The sequence below is a fragment of the Podarcis vaucheri genome (assembly GCF_965113315.1).
Source record: "Podarcis vaucheri genome assembly, chromosome: 7".
Classification (NCBI taxonomy): Eukaryota; Metazoa; Chordata; class Lepidosauria; order Squamata; family Lacertidae; genus Podarcis; species Podarcis vaucheri.
In genome coordinates this window covers 75,053,216-75,073,493 of record NC_138765.1, presented here as the reverse complement: position 1 = coordinate 75,073,493, position 20,278 = coordinate 75,053,216, and the positions used below count along the sequence as shown (strand labels likewise).

Sequence of the window (20,278 nt, the reverse complement as noted above, 5' to 3'; positions counted from 1 at the left end):
TATTATAAGCAAAGCCTCTTACATGTGCACTTTAGTATGTCTACAAACTCAAGGAGATGTGTGAGCTTGATTTTGCTGGGTAATTTCATTTATATTAGGTCTAATTTGAGACAAACTCATCTCCTCATCAACACAAGGAAACCTTTCCCTTTTCTGATCTTAATAATAGGAGTAATAAGTATAATAATTTATTAATTGTATGCCACCCACCTGACTGCTGCCCCAGCCAGCTCCCAACAAATTATAAACCAAAGTAAAACATCAAACCTTAAAAACTTCCCTATACAGAGCAGCCTTCAGATGTCTTCTAAAAGTCAGGTAGTTGCTTATTTCCTTGATACGTGTCAGTTTGAAAATCCCTCTTCGCAACAATATGTCATGGAAAACTGCAGAAGAATAGCCAATGTGTGGGTGCTGTTTCTGGTTGTAAATCCAAACAAGATTATTTTGATACTATAGTATCAGTGTAGTAACCCTGACATGTTTAAATGTTTCTTTGATTGTCCTTCAATTTTTCCACCACACTTTCCATCCTCTCCTGCCATACCCTTTGAGAACCACTGGTTTAATGGCACAGTTAATTGATTGAACAAATGGTGGCTGAGATGAGCAAGTCGGTTTTCTTTTGCCTAGTTGTCTAATCATATTACAGTGGTGCCTCGCAAGATGAAATTAATTTGTTCCGCGAGTTTTTTCGTCTTGCTTTTTTTTCGTCTTGCGAAGCACAGTGTCGGAAAAGTTTTGGAAAAGCTTCAAAAATCACCAAAGTCTTCAAAAACCTCAAAAAAGGCTACCACACCGCGTGCTATGAGTTGCTTCTCGAAATCAAGTCGCAACTGTATTAACGGTTTTAAGAAAAAGAAAACAAACTTGCAAGACATTTCCGTCTTGCGAAGCAAGCCCATAGGGAAAATCGTCTTGCGAAGCAACTCAAAAAACCAAAAACCCTTTCGTTTTGGAGTTTTCCGTCTTGCGAGGCATTCGTCTTGCGAGGTACCATTGTATTTCAATACGCTCTTGTTGATTTTCATTTGTCACATTTTACCGCTTATTTTGAGGTTGTTTTGTTTCCTTGTTTGCCATGAATTTCCCTTGCTTTCGTAGCTGATTTTTACGTGCAATGTTTCTTTTCGTACTAAAGAAGATGCTGTACTTAATTGTGCTTCACGAAATGTAGAAACCCTCTGATATTTTGGGTGTTTGCTGTTTATTTAAGGTACCTTAGCCTATGTTGCAAACTGCTCAGAGTTTTGTTTAAACAGAAGCAGAGTGTAAATCATCTAGATAGGCAAATACAGTGGTACCTCAGGTTAAGAACTTAATTCGTTCCGGAGGTCCATTCTTAACCTGAAACTGTTCTTAACCTGAAGCACCACTTTAGCTAATGGGGCCTCCTGCTGCCACTGCACAATTTCTGTTCTTATCCTGAAGCAAAGTTCTTAACCCGAAGTACTATTTCTGGGTTAGCTGAGTCTGTAACCTGAAGCATATGTAACCTGAAGCATATGTAACCCGAGGTACCACTGTAAATCATTTCGTGGACATGTCTAACCCAGAGAAACTGGAACGGATATATTCACCCTTCCCTACCTAAGGAAAAAACATCGATCAATGAATCACTGTGCCTTTCTACACTCCAGGTGTCATCCAGGCCAAGCGTCTACGTGCGACCGATATCTCAACAAGCAGTTTCCGCCTCATTTGGCCCAAGTTTTTGACACGGGAGACGGGTTATTATGTCCTGGAGTACGCCCCGACCGGAGACCCCAGGCGGAAACTCACCAAGCAGCTGACAGGTGACCACACCAGCTTCCTGGTGAGCAACCTGGTGCCCCAAACCACGTACGAGGTCGCCCTCATTCCCGAGTCCAACGAGAGATACATGCCACCCCAAACCACCAGGGTCACCACCTTGGAAGGTAAGACAAAGAAGGTGTGGAGGGGGTGGGCACAATGGAAAGCCATCCTAACTGAGCCAGTGGCCAACTGAGAGGCAGAAGTTCTCTGGCCATTCTTTTTGGTCCAGCTTTCACTTCCATACATCACTACTGGGAAAACCATAGCTTTAACTCTGAATAAATAGTAATGAATAAAATAAATTGTCAGAGTTCAAGGATACATTCTAGCCAGGTAAAAATTCTCAAGTAGGGGCAAAAGAGAATCAGTGAGGGGTGTGCGGTCTGGGGAGATTTTCAAGGGCTACTCAGAGAAGCCTGTTGGACACATTTGGCCTCCAGGCATGAGGTTTCCTCCTGCCCCAAAACTAACTGGTCACATTATCTGATGGGACATAAGGCCCTTCCAATGTTCCTATGGGATAAAAAAAAAGCTTCAATTCATCCTTCCCCAAGGTTTGCTGACCCACACAATAGATACGGAAGCAATTGGTCATGTTTTCCTTTCATTCACTGCAATGACAGCTCCAGGATTTTAAGGGCCGAGAAATAATTACCTCTGCTTCTACCGGGATAAGCAAGTTTTCACGTCAGGCACCTAATTCTTGCCATTGGTGAAACTCCTCTCAGTAGGGGGGGGAAACCAGGAAGCAGATGGTGAGATGAGGTTTGGCACGGCTCAGTCTCTGCATTGTGTTGGAAACTGCTCTTAAGGGGGTTATTATGGGATGCTAGTGCCATTCCACTTTGGAGCAGCTCTTACACTTTGTTCGCTTATGTCACAGCTGGGATAGATAAAAGGAAGGACTTCTTCATGCAGACAAGAGCCTAAGTATGGAATTTGCTCCCATGAGAGGCAGTGAAGGCCAATAACTTTTGGATGGCATTAAAAGAGGGATAGAGAAATTCACGGAGGAAGAGGTGGCAGCCAGCCACAGTGGCTATGACCTGCCTCAACTTTCATTTATACCTAGTTTGGGAAATAAATTAATAATAATAATAATTTTATTAATCATACCCCACCTATCTGGCTGGTTTTCCCCAGCCACTCTGGGGCAGCTTCCAACATGTATAAAAACATAATTAAACATCAGACATTGAAAACTTCCCGATACAGGGCTGCCTTCAGGTGTCTTCTCAAAGTTATGTAGTTCTTAATCTCCTTGACATCTGATGGGAGGGCATTCCACAGGGAGGGCGCCACTACCAAGAAGGCAACTGCTGAAAAGTTGTCACAGGAACCCCAATATCAGGAGTCCTTGCTGCAGGTTCATATTCTACACTGTCATAGATTCCCTGAATTCTTCACTCCTAGAAGCTATCAGTATGCAGCAGTGGCCACACCCCAGGAAATGGCTTTGACTGGCTGGCTAAACCAGATGAGGGCACCCTATGTCTGAGAAGACAGGCTCTGGGGGATTGAGCAGACAAGACCAATATTGGGTCCAACGGTCAAGAAGATGTTTTCTGCACATGCTGTAGAGCAGCGGTTCTCAACGTGTGGGTCCCCCAGATGTTGTTGGACTACAACTCCCATCATCCCTGAGCTCTGGCCTTTCTAGCTAGGGGTAATGGGAGTTGTAGTTCAAGAACATCTGGGGACCCACAGGTTGAGAAAGGCTGCTGTAGAGGGAAGTGAGGGGCAGGTGGGGCTCATCAACCTGGGAAGGGAGGCCATCTATGAGAAGGAAGACTCAGGTTCTAAACCTCCACTGCCTTTTGGGCTATCTTTGGGAGAAGAAAAGGCTAAGGAGTAAACCTTACACAAATCCAGAGTGGAGTCCCTAAGATGGTTGGATGGTGCCTTGTATAATAATAATAATAATAATAATAATAATAATAATAATAATAATAATTTATTTATACCTTGCCCATCTGGCCGGGCTTCCCCAACCACTCTGGGTGGCTCATTCCGCCCAGAGTGTATACCTCATTCTAGCCAAGCAGGTGCCAAACATATTGCTCTGCTTTCCTTTGGTCTACATCACTGAGGCTGAGGGGGAGGGCTTGTTTTCTGGGCAGCCCAGGAGCCCCTTACACTGCCCAGGCTTGCGCCCTGCGGGGGTCACTTTGGTGCTGCTAATGCAGGTGTGACTTCACCCCCGGAGCGCACTCCATTCTCTCTCAAGACAAGACAGATGCCAAGAACAATAGGCAAGGAGTGGCCAGGAGTCCTTCTGTTGTTGTTGTTGTTGTTTGGAATAAAATCTTATTCAGTTGATACTACAGATATGGCCATGATTGCCCTCCTCCCATCTTAACTGAGGGAGTGTGTCAGAAGATGCCTTGCACCAGATCTGTCTGCACTTGTCAGGCATGAAGAGTCGTCCCCTCCCTTCGGTCACTTCACAGATCAGAACTAACGAGCAGTTGATAGGTTTAAAAAGGTAAAGGGACCCCTGACCATTAGGTCCAGTCGTGACCGACTCTGGGGTTGCGGCGCTCATCTCACTTTATTGGCTGAGGGAGCCGGCGTACAGCTTTTGGGTCATGTGGCCAGCATGACTAAGCCGCTTCTGGCGAACCAGAGCAGCACACGAAAACGCCGTTTACCTTCCCGCCGGAGTGGTACCTATTTATCTACTTGCACTTTGATGTGCTTTCGAACTGCTAGGTTAGCAGGAGCAGGGACCGAGCAACGGGAGCTCACCCCGTTGCGGGGATTCGAACTGCTGACCTTCTGATCGGCAAGTCCTAGGCTCTGTGGTTTAACCCACAGCAGCACCCGTGTCCTTTTATTGCAGCATCATGTTGCGAGCACAAATACACAGCTCTCCACAAAGAGGGCAGTTGGCAGGTCTAATCCTCCTTCCGACTTCCGCAGCATTTTAGGCGCCAATGGGAAGTTCCTCCCTCCCTCTGACTCCTTTGCTCTATGATACGTTCGAACCACCGAGTCCGTGGTGAGTGGGGGAGGGGTCCCCCACACTCTCAAGAGACGTCTCAACTAGCTGCCCCCTCCCTTCTGATTCTGTTGTCATTATCTCATAACTGAGTAACTCCTCTCTTCTTCTTCTTCTTGTTAGAATGTTTATTAATTTTCCAATAAAAGGCATCCAATTAACATATCAAATCATAATCCAATAAAAATAAAAATCTAAATTAAAAAAGTTCCAATTATCTTCTGAATTGTAATTTTTAATTTTACAACTTCCCACAGTCTGAACCTTGAGCATGTCCAAATCTCAGTCCTGCCTCTCATCGATATTTCCATAGCTCAATTTTAACTCTCCAAACTTCTTTGTCTCTGGCTCTGCGATCCTCAGTCATGTCAGAAATCAGATAACCTTTCGTCTGTCGAGTGCAGATTTGTTTGTGCAATGTACCTTTTCAACTGTTGTCTGGGTGACTCCTCTCTAAGCTGTCCAGCTTCTCTCTCTCTCTCTCTGCTTCTGAACACGCTGTGAACAAGGAGGGGGCGAATTTTCCCCCTCCAGCTCTCCATCAGAGACAAGCTGGTCTTCATTCCCCAGTCCTCATCTTCAGACCATTCCCTGACAGTGCCCCCTGTCCAATCTGTCTACCTTCTCTCCACAGAGCCCATCAGCCCAGCAAGAGTCCTCATCTCAGACTCCAGGCCCCACAGCATCCGGGTCAGCTGGGCCCCCACCCCGGATAGCGTGTCCTCCTACCAGGTCCTGTATGGGCCCCTGCCTGGGAATGCAGTCAAGCTGGTGGAGGTCGACGGGAGCCTCAACTCCACCATCTTGGATGACCTGACTGCCAACACCACCTACTTGGTGACTGTGTCTGCCATTTATAAATCGGGCAAGGAGAAAGCTCTGTCGGCCAAGGCATGCACGGCAGAAGGTGAGGAGGTACCCATGTCCTCCACAGGGACAAAATTTGGAGAGAAGGGAGGAAGAGTAGTGCTGGCAAATTAAACTGGTGGCACAGATGCATTTTCTACATGCTCGGAGGCCCCAAACCAAAGAGAATGTGTCTCAAGATGCTGAAGAAATATAGATTTTCCCCTTTCCAAAATAGCCCAACGTGTGCCGTATAATATGTGGCAGCCGAGGCCATACAACAATGGTCCTGAAAGGCCTACATTGGCTCCCAGTATGTTTCCAAGCACAACTCAAAGTGCTCATGCTGACCTTTAAAGCCCTAAACGGCCTCGGTCCTGTATACCTGAAGGAGCATCTCCACCTCCATTGTTCTGCCCGGACACTGAGGTCCAGCTGCAAGAAGTGAGGTTACAGGGAACCAGGCAGAGGGCCTTCTCGGTAGTGGCGTCCACCCTGTGGAACGCCCTCCCATCAGATGTCAAGAAAATAAACAACTATCTGACTTTTAGAAGACATCTGAAGGCAGCCCTGTTTAGGGAAGTTTTTAATGTTTGAATTTTTATCGTGTTTTTAATATTCTGTTGGGAGCTGCCCAGAGTGACTGGGGAAACTCAGCCAGACAGGTGGGATGTAAATAAATTAATAATAATTAATTATTATTGGTGGTGGTGATGGTATTGACAGATCTGCTTGTCCCACGGCAAAATGGGCGTGGTTTCTGAGAAGGGGCAGAGCTTTGGGGACTAGGCTGCCAATAGCATAGTTATTTCTGTTGACATTTGCTGATGGAAATGCCCTCTTTCTTCTTGCTGGGCAGAGAACTCCAGAATAAAGCACCTGCGCTTCGAAGACTTGAGCCCCACCACCGTGAAGGCCTCGTGGGAGCCTGCTGACGGCAGTGTCCTGGGCTACCGGGTGAGGTGCCGGCGGCAGGCCGGTTCTTCGACGCTCCTCAGCGTCTCACCGCAGATCCACAGTGTGCTGCTGTCGGACCTGGCGGAGGGCAGCACAAACAAAGTGTGTGTCAAGCCCGTGTACAGGAACCAGCAAGGGAAAGGCGTGTGCCGGATGGTCCACAAGCAGCCGGGTAAGCTGTGGGGAGACTGCGACGCCCTCCAACGTGGATGGCCTTGCCTGAGAAGGGGATAAGATGGGTCCATGGAGGAGAAGGCTGGCAGCATCTACTAGTTGTAGATGCCATTGTTGGAGGCAGTTATGCCTCTGATCACCCATGACTGAGGAGTCAGATTTATTCATTTATCCCATAAAATTCACAAACCCCAATTTGCTTGGAACTTTGTGATATCAGTATATTAGGTTTGATTTTGGTATGAAAATCTGCTCCTATGTGCTTAGCTCTAGAGATCCCCATTTACTTAATTTTATTTGGCATCTGTTACTAGACTTTGTTATGGGATGCGGGTGGTGCTGTGGTCTAAACCACAGAGCCTAGGGCTTGCCGATCAGAAGGTTGGCAGTTCGAATCCCTGTGACGGGGTGAGCTCCCGTTGCTTGGTCTCAACTCCTGCCAACCTAGCAGTTCGAAAGCACGTCAAAGTGCAAGTAGATAAATAGGTACCGCTCCGGCAGGAAGGTAAACGAAGTTTCCGTGCACTGCTCTCGTTTGCCAGAAGCGGCTTAGTCATGCTGGCCACATGACCTAGAAGCTGTCTGCGGACAAATGCCAGCTATCTCAGCCAATAAAGCGAGATGAGCGCCGCAACCCCAGAGTCATCCACGACTGGACCTAATGGTCAGGGGTCCCTTTACCTTTACTATATTTTGTTACACACATACATAGGTATAGATGTACGTACATGTTTCACAAAGAGAACAAAACAATAAAATTATCAGTAATAATAATAGTTTTATTATTTATACCCCACCCATCTGGCTGGGTTTCCCCAGCTACTCTGGGAGGCTTCCAGCATATATAATAAAATGTAATAACATGTCAAGCATTAAAAACTTCCTGGTACAGAGCTGCCTTCGGATGTCTTCTAAAAGTTCTGTAGTTCTTTATCTCTGTGACATCGACAGGAAGGGCACCACTGCCAAGCAGGCCCTAAAAACCATAAAGCAAAAGATATAATCAGCAATGAACTAAAAACAGATTAAAGAGTACATCCGTATTCTACATAGCCTGCATAGGTCGATCTAAGCAAAAACGTTCTGGGCAGGCACTGAAAAGAGGACAATGGATGTGCCAGCTTGGCCTCAATAAGCAGGGAGTTCCAGGGTGTGGGTGCTGCCACACTAAAAGATTGCTTTCTTACAAAAGTGGAAAAGGTATTCCGTGGCACTCGTGACAGTGACAGGTTCCGCTTGTCGGCATGGCAAATGTCAGGGACCATGGGAGTTGTAGCTTAACATCTGGAGGGTGACAGGTTGCCTACCCCTGTAGGCCAGAAGAGCCAAACAACTACCTTTCTTTTTTCATTTTACAAAAAGTTTGGGGCCTAACCGCCTGCCTGTCCCTTTTGCTCGCCCCAGGCGAAAGGCCAAATAGCTGTTTTGCATGTTCACCGACTGCCAGAACTAACCTCCTGCGCTTTCTCCCCCGTTTCCAGCTTCGGCAGTGGGAAGCTACAGGCACAGACAGAGAGTGTGAGAGTGAAAGAGACTCAAGGAGCACCTCTGCAGAGCAGAGGGAAAGACTGGACAAGGAGGAAGGCCGGAGGAACCCGTATGAGGTGGTCACCCTCCCAAGCCTGCTCAAGCCCCCCCTGAAGCACTCTGGCTCCCTCCCCCCGGCAGCCATCTTGCCTACAAGATCCCAAGCTCCAGTTTGGTGTTCAGAAAAAAGGGCTCTGCCTGGAAGATGAGATTCAGCTGCTGGGATGAGCCAAAAAAAAAAAAAGACTGGGACTCAGAATTCCTCTTTCCTTACTGTATTCTATTTATTTGTGTTTTAGTATGTGCTGTAGCTGGGGAAGAATGTCACAGGACACCCATCCTCTCCCCTTTAAGCCAACACTTGCTATATGATGTGCTCCTTAACTGATACAGCTGCAATTCAGTCGGAGGCACGCAGTGTAGAGGTGCGAAGAAGATAAAGATGGATTCCATGAGGACCTAGTTAATGCCAGAGTTAATTAAGGATGGGAGAAGGCATCCCTTTCCATTCCGCCCTGTATTCATTGCAAGCAGCACTGTTTCCCTTCTGCTGCGGTTGGCCTTCCTCCAAACACTACATCATTCATCTCGCTGTCTGCTGTGCCGAAATTCCGCAACTTCTCTAATTCGCGTAATTAATCATTACATAGCTTATGTTGCCGTTACTTTATCCCGCTCTGTTCATTTCAGTGCAATGGAAACACAATGCAAATGGGGGAAATGTAATCAATTTCATACAATTTGCGGACTAAAAACAGCAGCAACAGCGAATGCCTGATAGTATTTGCGGGATTGATTTCCGTTCTGGCCACGGAACATCTAAGAAGATGTCAGGCCTCCAAGGCAAATGTAAACCCTCATAGCATGTATTCCATAAGAGCTCTTGGGAGAGGACGACCTGGATTTTCCCTGCATCAAAAATGTCCCCTTCCTTATTCTTTCTTGTAAGCCGGAAAGCGTTTCACTTTTTTGCACAACTCTTCCATGTGTTGTTTTGCTAATGTGGTAGAGATTGCCTCTCTGTCTCCTTATAATGCACCCCTTTGGAAGTCAGTGAATTAAACAAGAGAACAAATGACCTGTTTGATTTGGAAGGCATTTACAACTGGGACCTAAGCTAAGTGCTGGTTTTGCCCCCTAGCTTTCAAATCCAGTATTTTAGGGAAAATATATTTTGGAATAGCATGGTCCATGAAAAATGATTAGTCAAGGGCTCTTGGATGGTGGCAGACAGGGGCAAGGAGAGAGTACAGGGCCAGCCCAGATTACAGTGGATCCCAGATGAATAAATTATTGCACTCTAGCGCCACCACTGCAGGTGGCCACAGGATAGTATTGCAGGTACCGAATTATTACGATTATGATTTGGGTACAGTGGTACCTCTGGTTGAGAATGGGATCCATTCCAGAGGCCCATTCACAACATGAAAAGCCCGCAACCTGAAGCGCCGTATCTGCGCAGGTGCGCGGCATGTGCACATGCGCAAAGCGCTATTTAGTGCTACTGTGCATGCGTGAGCAGCGAAACCCAGAAGTAACCCTTTCTGGTACTTCCGGGTCGCCGCGAGACGCAACCTGAAAAAACATAACATGAAGCAAACGTAACATGATGTATGACTGTATTTATTACCATCCTTTGTCTAAGGTCCCAGGGCAGGTTACAGCATTAAAACGCAGTATTAAAAACCACTTGAAACAACTTACAATCACAGAAATAAGGTGGGTCCTAAAAATATACACCTCAGGTGACAAAAGCCAGGGTAAAGACATGCAGCTTCAGCATTTGCCAGGAGATGTATAATGAATGTTCTATGGGGAGGGAGTTCCACAGGTTAGGAGCTGTCACTGAGAAGGCCCTTTCCCAGACCACGGACACCCCTGAGCCTCTGAGGGCAGAACTGCCAAGAGGGCCCCCTCCGCCCATCTCAGCCCCTGAGGGTCTGCAGAAGTTGTTCTTTTAGATATTGAACAGGGATCAGGTGATACGAAGGACCGGTAGTTCCAATAGTCCTATAAAGCTTCTGCTTTCAGCCTTGTTCTTCAGTGTGCTCAGACAGAGGCTGGACAGCTGGGCTATCCTATCTGCTCAGTCATTTATCTAATGAGTGATTTGCCCATTCCCCTGTTCTGTGGTGTTACTACTTGCCTAGTAAGGGGTTGTGGGTACCTGTTTCTCTCCTGACCAACCGGCTTCTCAGTGGAATGGGTATAAAATATAAGACAACTGGTCAGACTATTTCAGGTCATTATTTTGTTTGCACTTTCTTGGGCTGGAAGGTTCGTCATCCAAGTCGCCTTTCCAGTGGTTCAGGATGAGATCAATGCATGTGAAATCCCAGTGAAATGGAGGATTGGCTTCTCAACTCAACAAATGAGGAGCGAGAACAACCACAATTATTCAACCAGAAATCTCAACTTTGGATGAAACTCGGCTGACCTGTTAGCCCTGAAAATAATTGACTTGCACACTGCTGCTACAAAGACACCTTGGGGGATCTCAAAAGGCACATTAAAGGCTGGCTTGCTCATTTGTTTATTTATCTGGAGAAACTGTACCCCGCTCTTCAGCCGAAAAGGCTCCCAGAGCAATTATATACAATCAAAACAAGGCAGTCCTTACCTGCAGGCTTACAAGCTTAATAAACACACACACACACACACACACACACACACACACAACATAGAAGGGAAAAGGGACAAGAAGGGAGGAGGAAAATGAAAATGAAAAGCTCTGGCAACCATTTCTGAACAGTTCTCATAGAACTGTAGAGTTGGAAGGGTCTGGTCTGTCAATGCAGAGTGTAACTCTCCTAGTATCACACTCATAACCAGAGCTACATAAACACTAACTGCTTTGCTGCACATAAACATAGCTTTGCGCAATCCAAAATCATTTGTGCTTGACCTCAACCTGCTGCTTTTAATAAAAAATTGGTCTAAGATCCTGTCATCCCACCGAGGTGGGTGTGGTTGGTTGAGGTCAGGTCAAGGCATTGGATGGTTCCCCCAAAGATTAAATTTGTTTGCCTATCCCAACTGGTGGGCCTCTAAATATTTTGAACACCCACCAGCCAGCGTGGCCAATGGTCAGGGATGATGGGAATTATAGTCCAAAATTGCACCATTCAACACCATCCCCTCCAGGAGCTGCAGACTGCAACGCCCATCCTCCCTAACTGTGGACTATGTTGTCTGGGGCTGATGGGAGTTGTAGTCCTCAACTTCTGGAAGACATCTCATTGGTCCAAGGCACGTGGAGGGCACCAGTTTGGGGAAGGTTGACTTGCCCACTCATCGTTGGACCTCCACCAGCGACAAGGAAGAGAGAATCAAGATCCTCACCCAACAATGCAGATTTATGAAGACTGATCTTTATCCATGGGATTCCAGGTGGGTGGAGCAGGGCTGTTGCCGGAACTCTTTGGAGGCTGTTGCCAGCTCGTGCCTGTAGTCATAGACGGACTGTACATCCTGGCTGTTTCTCAACAGTTCGTTATTCTTGCGGGCTTCATAGTGGAACTGAGAGTTCCGCATCTCGTACCTTGAGACAGGGGCGGGGGGGGGGGGAGAGAGAGAATTAAGTCACTTAGTCTGATCACAAATTGGGAGTTCCTGAGGTTAATTCAGGCAAAGTCTCAGAGTCTGGCTGATGGTCAGGGAGGCAACCATGCAGGTGAGAGGCATGGAAAGGAAGCCCAGATCATTATACCTGTCGGATGTCAAAGCAAGCCACACAAGTCCAAGCCACAACAGTTGGAACAATAAACCCACAGAACTGAAGCTCCAGGAAAGGGCTGGTGCTTTGATGTAAAGGTAAAGGGTAAAGGGACCCCTGACCATTAGGTCCAGTCGTGACCGACTCTGGGGTTGCTGTGCTCATCTTGCTTTATTGGCCAAGGGAGCCGGCGTACAGCTTCCGGGTCATGTGGCCAACATGACTAAGCCGCTTCTGGCAAACCAGAGCAGTGCACAGAAACGCCATTTACCTTCCCGCCGGAGCAGTACCTATTTATCTACTTGCACTTTGACGTGCTTTCGAACTGTTAGGTTGGCAGGAGCTGGGACCGAGCAACAGGAGCTCACCCTGTCGCGGGGATTCGAACCGCTGACCTTCTGATCAGCAAGTCCTAGGCTCTGTGGCTTAACCCACAGTGCCACCCACATCCCTTGCTTTGATGTAGGGAGGACCGGAAATGGGAAAGGCTCCTCATTTGCATAGCCCCACCTATGAAGCAAGTGGGAGGAGCAACCCATTGTCCACCACGGAAAGAGAAAAATGGAAGGGATCACAGAGGCTCTGGCTACACGTCTCCTGGATTCTTAAAAAATAAATAAATCTCTGCTTATATTCTCACTCCATCATCATACACATCTAATCTCTCTAATTCAGACAAGAGAAAGAACAGGGGCAATTAGCTACGAAAGTAAATAAGGACAGCATAAACTGGACATGGGAAATGGTGGCTCATGGCTCCAAAATCTCCCCCAGATTTCTCTGCCTGCCTCTTGGGTGGCCTTACAATTCATCAAAGGCAAAGCTAGTCTTTATGTGACTTATGCCAGCCATCGCCTAGGAATTCTAAGAAACCAAAGAATCAGTGCAGTTCTGAAAACAGTGGTTAAAATCAGTAAATCAGTGGAGTTTTGAAAAGTTCAGTCCGCCGTCTTAATTCAAAATGGCACCCAACTGTATCCAGGCATAGAAGAAAACCTGCTTCTTGGTCTCAGGAACCATCACGCACAATTTCGGCTACAATATATTAAGTGGTGTCCAAATGCATACTGTAGTGACCAAAACAAATACATTGCAATCTGTATGGTAGCTATAACAATGAAGCTCAGTCCGTACCCAAGAAATAAGTTGTTCTGAAATGAGGAACCAGTTAGCTCCAAGCAGCTTTCCAGTGACCTCTGCAAAACGGGAAGCCGCAATAAAACTGTCCTCCACAGCGATTGCAGCAGAGAGCAAGTCAATAGCTCCCTCTGCTGCCCAGTGATCTACCTGCCAGATTTCCTACTTTTAGACTCCCCACACCTTACCACTCCCCCACAGCCCCACCCCAAAGCTTGACAACCACCACTTACCATTTAGGCTTGGGACCTCGGGTCCGTTCCAATTCCTGCTGCCTCTTCTGCTCTAACAACCACGCCTCTTCCATACGCAGACTCTCAAGCCGGAGGCGAGCCAGCTCTTGCTGGTACGGAGACATCTCAACCAGGGCTCTGCCGACATCACCTTCAGCAATAGTCTGCAGGAACCTATGGAGCCAATGAGGCCTTGTTACGGTTTCTGCAAGGCCTCCAAGCAGCCTTGAAAGCATTTGGCACAGATTTGCCAGGCAAGTGACTCTTTTCAAACCTGCTTTCAAAGCCATCTCCTAAAAGCAGTGAGGCGGGGATGGTTTTTCTTGGGGTTGCCAGACCCTCCAAGTGTCACTATTTTCCAGGGACATCCCTGATTTAGAGAAGCCGTCTCGGTTTCCTGGAATGTCCCACTTTTCCTTAGGATGTCCCTATTTTCATTGGAGAAATGTTGGGAGGATATGGGCTGCTGGGGGTTAGTCAAATGTTTTCAGGCCTGACAACCTATTTGCTATGCTGTCCGCAGGGTTGAAGAGAGGGGAGTATTTCACAAATCAAGGAATTCCCCAGGGGACTTTCCTTTCCTTTCCTGAACATCATGGCACTCTAGGCATCTCTCTCTTTGGCCCTTGGGACTATCACTGGCCTTGCTTCACACCCCAGGTGTTTTTGTCTGGCTGGAATGTGTCTGTGAACTCTGATAATGCCTCTTGTTTATATGAATAGAGAATGTAGGCATAGCCAAACTTGGCCCTCCAGATGTTTTGGGACTACCACTCCCATCATCCCCAGCTAACAGGACCAGTGGTCAGGGATGATGGGAATTGTAGTCCCAAAATATCTGGAGGGCTGAGTTTGGCCATGCCTGGAATAGAGTGTGTGTGTGTGTGTGTGTGTGTGTGTGTTTAGAAATCAGCCTACAGTATGAAGGTAACATTGGCATACATTGCTCCACCCACTTTTGCCTCTGGCCCCACCTAGAACTGCCATGTGGCCCCCAGAAGGGAATGCAGCCCTCAAACTGAAAAAGGTTCCCCAGCCCTGGTTATACAGCTAGATAATTCACCCTCTGAACCTTTCAGGGAGGGGGGACATAGAGATGGGCCTCGGATGACAAGCACAGAGTCCGGGTCAGTTTGTACGCAGAGAGGCGGTTCTTAAGGTATTGAGGTCCTAAGGCAGGTTGACTGCAGATGCTGACTGCTGCTACCATCAGCCAGGATGGGCAACAGTAAGGGATGATGGGAATTGTGGTCCAGCAATACCTGGATAGCCACAATTCCTCATCCTTCCTTTAGGGCATCATAATCTAGACTACCACAAGAGCAGAATGGAGAATTGTTGAGGGGTGAAGCCGACTGGGCGCCGTGGCAAAGGTTTCCACTTACCGTTCATTGAGCTCCTGGGCTGTGGGTGAGGAAAGGGCAGCAGACGGCAAGCTGTAAGGAGTCCATGGATTGCTCCGAGCTCCCCTCTCAATTGCCTTGCTAGGAATCCAGGATCTAGAGGCTAATGTCCCTGGCCTGTATATCCTCGACCGTGAACGCCTACTTGACCCGCTTTTGCTACCATTTTCCCTGGACTTGCCAAGCTGAGGCGGGGGCTGCGCACAGGCATTCGCCTTGGCCGAGCTGGGTCTCCAGGCGGGCTTTGGAGACTGAGATCGAGATCGGAGCCAGCGAGTGCGTTTGTTGGCAGGCGAGAGCGAACGCTCACGGTTGGTCCCAGAGGAACCGAGACTGAGCGAACGGCCTCTGTCGAGGGAGGAAGAGGTCCTTTTCAGCAAGGATGCTCTGACTGGGGTCTTCGGAGGCAACAAAGACTTGACGCCGATCACATGAGGGGCTCCGAGTTTCAGTGGGAAAGCGAAATCCGCCGAGGGGTGCAAAGAGTTTTGACTTGCAATCTCGCTCCCCAGCAGCCCTGCCAGCCGGTTCACTGGGGACGTGGTAAAGGTTGGAAGGCCCAGGCTCGTCAGGGCTGAATACTCTCCTAAGGATTTGAGCAAGTGTTTTGGCTTCAGGAACCACTCCGTCTCCACCGGGGTCTTGGCTTGGCCTCCAACGCCTGATTCCATATAGCTCCCAGTAGGAGCCGCTGGCCACCTGGAACTGAAAGGACCTGAGTCAGCTGCAGGGTGCAGGTCAACAGTGCGTTGGTGATTTGGGTGTGAGCGGAGACTGGAAGCCAAGCTATCCACTTGGAGCTGAAGCTTCCGCAAGCTTTCTTCCAAGTTGTCAATGCTGGGGATCTCCCCCATGTGGCAAGATGAGTAACTGCCTAGGTGGAAGGAAAAGCCATTTCTTTAGAAGAAGCAACAACCAAGAAACGGTCAGCAGAGCAAACCTGACACTGCCCCAAAACACCTGGTTTGCATAACACCCTATGCCATGGTTTATAAAACACGGTTTAGTTAACCACAGTTAAGAATTATTGTCCAAACCCAATGGGTTAATGATGGCTTACTAACTATAGTTAACTGGCATTCATTAACTAAGGTTTGTAGTTAATTTACCCATTTTTATTCAACAATATGAGGGGGGAAATCATTTTTGATCAGTTTTGCTTGTAATGGAATATGTGTGAGACTACATGTCAATTTCATAGATGTTTTGTTGCATCATTACATCAGAGGTGAGCAGGTTACAAATTGGTTTAAAGAGGTATGGCAGATTGCACTACAGTGGTACCTCTGGTTAAGAACTTAATTCATTCTGGAGGTCCATTCTTAACCTGAAACTGTTCTTAACCTGAGGTACCACTTTAGCTAATGGGGCCTCCAGCTGCTGTCGCACTGCCGCCACGCGATTTCTGTTCTCAACCTGAAGCAAAGTCCTTGACCCGAGGTACTATTTCTGGGTTAGCAGGGTCTGTAACCTGAAGTGTCTGTAACCTGAAGCATCTGTAACCCGAGGTACCACTGTATTACAAAAATTGACAAATAATTGAAGACTTGCATGAGGACAAATAAAAAAAAAACACTGCAATCTGGGTTAATTTTATAGATTTTTTTAGTCGAACATGGTAATCTTCTGGCATCATCTTCATACAGACATAACATTCCTACCTTCTGCTTCTTTGGTGAACTAGGCTCACCTATGGGGGGGAAAAATAGGGGATGCGGGTGGCGCTGTGGGTAAAACCTCAGTGCCTAGGACTTGCCGATCGCATGGTCAGCGGTTCGAATCCCCGCGGTGGGGTGAGCTCCCGTCTTTCGGTCCCAGCTCCTGCCCACCTAGCAGTTTGAAAGCACCCCCAAGTGCAAGTAGATAAATAGGTACCGCTTTATAGCGGGAAGGTAAACAGCGTTTCCGTGTGCTGCGCTGGTGCTGGCTCGCCAGAGCAGCTTCGTCACGCTGGCAACGTGAACTGGAAGTGTCTCCGGACAGCGCTGGCCCCTGGCCTCTTAAGTGAGATGGGCGCACAACCCTAGAGTCGGACACGACTGGCCCGTATGGGCAGGGGTACCTTTACCTTTTTATGGAAAAAATAACATCTCTTATACCTCTAGGTGGTGCTATAGTTATATAAATATTCTGAATTAAGGTTTCATTATTTTTGTTACTTCAATCCATCTCAAAGAATTTTTTTATTTTAAAATTTTGCACCATGGTTTGGTTTTGTTTCATTTTCTATGTGTATCATGATTTAGTATATAATATTATTAGTTTGATTAGTTTCTCAGCTTTCCAGGGCTCTCTCTCCCAGACCTACCAGCAGATGCCACTGGGAACTGAACCTGGGACTTTCTGCATGCAAGGCAAATGCTCTTCCAATGAGCTATGGCCTTCTCTCCTATCAGGCTAGAAGAATAAATCCCACCCCCTTGACTTTTACAAAGCAGGCTGGCAGGAGAGGGACCCCCACCTCTATCACACACACAGCTCTGTGAGGTAGGTTAGGTTAAGAGATGATGACTAGCTCACGCTCATCCAATGTCCTTCATGGCTGAGTGGGGATTTGAACCTGGGTCCTAGTCCAGTCTTCTTACCATTTTCTCCTTCAACCAGTGATGATCTTCCCTGCTTATCAGGAGCCTGGTATCTCCCTAGGCTTGAGAAGCTAAAGTTCTGTGTAGTGTTGGTTCTTTGGCTGTTGCTAAGGCACACTTTTGGCACCTCCCTTTAAAAGAAAAAACAAACACTGTTCACCAACAATGTTCGCCAACATTTCCTGTCACCGTAAAGAAACTACTATTTGTATTAGTCACCGTAAAGAAACTACTATTTGTATTAGTTTGTATAGTGCTTCACATACTTGCCCTGTCTCCATGGGGTACCACTGAAAAAGCCCACCCATGAGTCCCCAGCCGATGGACTACTAAAAGGGTTTACCCACAGTTCTTTAACACAGTGGCAGGAGGATATGGTATTTCATTTACCTTGGACCTAGTTCATTTAGAGCTTTAAATGACAACATAAGCACCTTAAATCTGGCCCTGGATATCTGTATTTAGACCATCCCAATTTAAATTCTGAGTAGACATACATAGGACTGCATCACAAGCCTTGGTGTACTCTGTAGGTTGTAGCCAGTGTTAGTCCTACTTGGATTACACCCAGTGAAATTAATGGAAATGGCTTATTTTGGTCTATTAATTTCAATGTATCTACCCTGTGTAGGAATTAGTTGGTGGCAACTGGGATTTACTTCTAAGTAGATGACATACACAGGATTCCACTCTCAAATCGGAACTGAAAGAATGGAGCTGAGAGATCAATTCCCAGAAATTCCCCTTAGATTTAAAGCCTCAAATTGGGATAATGTATCCCTCCTTCCTAAACCAAGTCCAAGCTTTTTTTAAAAAAGGGGGGAGTGTCTTTGCTTGTAATTTTGAGAACTGTAAGGGCATGTGTTTGAGTTTGCTTTCCCCTCTACCCTCCTATTCCTATTTTCCTCATGTGTCATGACTTTTTAAGACTGAGGGTCAAAAACAGACCCAGGAGCTGATTTGTAATACATCCTGAAAGCCATTTTTGGGGTAAATGCAGTAAATATACATAAGAAAACAAAACATACCCACCTCCATTTCTCCTATTAATTTATTTAAATAAATAAATAAATAAATAAAACATACAATAAATAAAATATAGCCATCCCAGAATCGCCCGTCCCTCTCCCAGCACCTGAGGGTGACTCCAATGCCCCGCACCCGCAAAGCTCCAGCCTCCGCCATGCGCGCCCTTCTCTGCAAAGCATCACTTGGCGTCCTCCTTAGCGACAGCCTCAACATTCCCGTTGCTAAGGAGAAGGACCGCCTCCTTCTTTGCTTCAGGTTGAATTCCCCTCCCTCCCTGCCTCTCTCTCTCTCTCTCTCTCAGGTCCCGCCCTTCTTTTCAGATCACCCAATCGCATCACTGTTCTCCGCGGGAAGGGTGGGTTCACTGTACTGGGAGCCAATAAAAGACGAGAAGAGTCAAAGGCACGTGATTTAGGAGTCCCGCCTTCTGCTTCTGCTTCGGCCCAATAAGCATTCCTGAAAGGGAGAACCCGCAGAGATAGTAAAAGTATAGAGCAGGCATCCCCAAAATCAGCCTTTCAGATATTTTTGGGACTACAATTCCCATCATCCCTGACCACTGGTCCTGTTAGCTAGGGATGATGGGAGTTGTAGTCCCAAAAAATCTGCAGGGCCGAGTTTGGGGGATGCCTGGTATAGAGTGACCCGTTGAATAAATTGCTATAGATATATTTATATTTATATTTTTTCTCTCTCACACACACATTCTCCATCCACACATTCTCCCTAGCCATGTCCCACCAGCATGGCCAATGGCAAAGGATCCATGGGAGTTGTAGTCCAGCAAATACTCACAGGACTTCCGTTTCTGCGTCCTTGGCTCTAAAACGAACTGTACAGATGAAGCCGGAACGAGCCCGTCTGTCCCCCAACTCTATGGTTCCTCACATTCTTTTTTTTCCTTTTTTTTCGCGCCTATGTTTCCCACCAATGGCAACGCGCCGGGAACCGGAAGGGGCGGCGGCGGCGCCTGCGCAGTGTGAGCGGTGCTGGGTCCGCGTGTGTGCCGCTGCTTGCTGCCTGCCGGCTGGGCTGCAAAAAGCAGAGCGGCGCTCATGTCGTGGCTCTTCGGGCTGAACCGCGGTGGCGGCGGAGATGCGGGCCTGGGAGCTCCCCCCGGGGCCCCGCCGCTGCCGCCTTCGCCGGCGGGGGCCTCTGGGGAAGGGCCGGGCGAAGGGGGGCGCCCCAAGGACAAATGGAGCAACTTCGACCCCACCGGCCTGGAGCGCGCGGCCAAGGCTGCCAGGGAGCTGGACGCCTCCCGTGAGTCGGAGGAGGGAGGGGAGGAAAGCCAGCGCCGCGGGCAGGCCTAGGCCCTACTCGGGAGTAGACCCGCTGAAGTTAATGAAGGCACGGCTAACTTGGGGCCATTGATTTCAGTGGGTCTACTATGAATAGGACTTAGTTGGATGCACACACAAAAACACCCTTTAATACGTGGGGCATGAATGCATGAGCGTGTGGTGGGCAGGTGCTGGGAGTGTATGGGTTCCAGGTGGAGCAGGGAGCTGACCGTAGTGTAGAAGGAAGGTCATGTATAATAATAATAATTTATATCCCGCCCATCTGGCTGAGTTTCCCCAGCCACTCTGGGCGGCTCCCAATCAAATGTTAAAAACAGTACAGCGTTAAATATTAAAAACTTCCCTGAACAGGGCTACCTTCAGACGTCTTTTAAAGATAGGATAGCTGCTTATTTCCTTCACTTCTGAAGGGAGGGTGTTCCACAGGGTGGGCGCCACTGCCGAGAAGGCCCTCTGTCTGGTTCCCTGTAACCTCACTTCTCGCAATGAGGGAACCGTCAGAAGGCCCTCGACGCTGGATCTCAGTGTCCGGGCTGAACAATGGGGGTGGAGACGCTCCTTCAGGTATAC

At 47.7% G+C, this 20,278-nt stretch overlaps 3 protein-coding genes across 6 annotated transcripts in view; 2 read left to right on the top strand and 1 right to left on the bottom strand.

Annotated features, from left to right (window-relative positions):
• Positions 1 to 9,380, top strand: part of VWA1 (von Willebrand factor A domain containing 1) — a 37,892-nt gene extending 28,512 nt beyond the window's left edge. The window contains exons 3-6 of the mRNA XM_082230188.1: positions 1,641 to 1,919; positions 5,433 to 5,705; positions 6,504 to 6,773; positions 8,257 to 9,380. Coding sequence (XP_082086314.1) covers positions 1,641 to 1,919; positions 5,433 to 5,705; positions 6,504 to 6,773; positions 8,257 to 8,297 — 863 coding nt within the window. The 3' untranslated portion in view covers positions 8,298 to 9,380. The remainder of the gene's footprint in view (positions 1 to 1,640; positions 1,920 to 5,432; positions 5,706 to 6,503; positions 6,774 to 8,256) is intronic.
• A 2,271-nt stretch (positions 9,381 to 11,651) lies between these two features.
• LOC309536210 (uncharacterized protein) lies at positions 11,652 to 19,224 on the bottom strand. 4 transcript variants are annotated; one of them, XM_082230197.1, is made up of 5 exons: positions 19,146 to 19,224; positions 17,376 to 17,506; positions 14,773 to 15,664; positions 13,388 to 13,561; positions 11,652 to 11,843 (listed from the first exon to the last, which is right to left on the bottom strand). In XM_082230197.1, the coding sequence occupies exons 3-5, from the start codon at positions 15,642 to 15,644 to the stop codon at positions 11,675 to 11,677; spliced, it is 1,215 nt and encodes a 404-aa protein (XP_082086323.1). In that variant the 5' UTR covers positions 15,645 to 15,664; positions 17,376 to 17,506; positions 19,146 to 19,224; the 3' UTR covers positions 11,652 to 11,674. The 4 variants fall into 4 exon arrangements, with proteins under 4 accessions (XP_082086323.1, XP_082086321.1, XP_082086320.1 ...); XM_082230195.1 differs by lacking the exon at positions 19,146 to 19,224 and adding an exon at positions 18,537 to 18,857; XM_082230194.1 differs by lacking the exon at positions 19,146 to 19,224 and adding an exon at positions 18,511 to 18,856.
• Positions 19,225 to 19,404: 180 nt separating this feature from the next.
• The window catches only part of LOC309536486 (ATPase family AAA domain-containing protein 3), a 50,006-nt gene continuing 49,132 nt past the window's right edge, over positions 19,405 to 20,278 (top strand). The window contains exon 1 of the mRNA XM_082230739.1: positions 19,405 to 19,667. Within this exon, the coding sequence (XP_082086865.1) occupies positions 19,460 to 19,667 (208 nt within the window). The 5' untranslated portion in view covers positions 19,405 to 19,459. The remainder of the gene's footprint in view (positions 19,668 to 20,278) is intronic.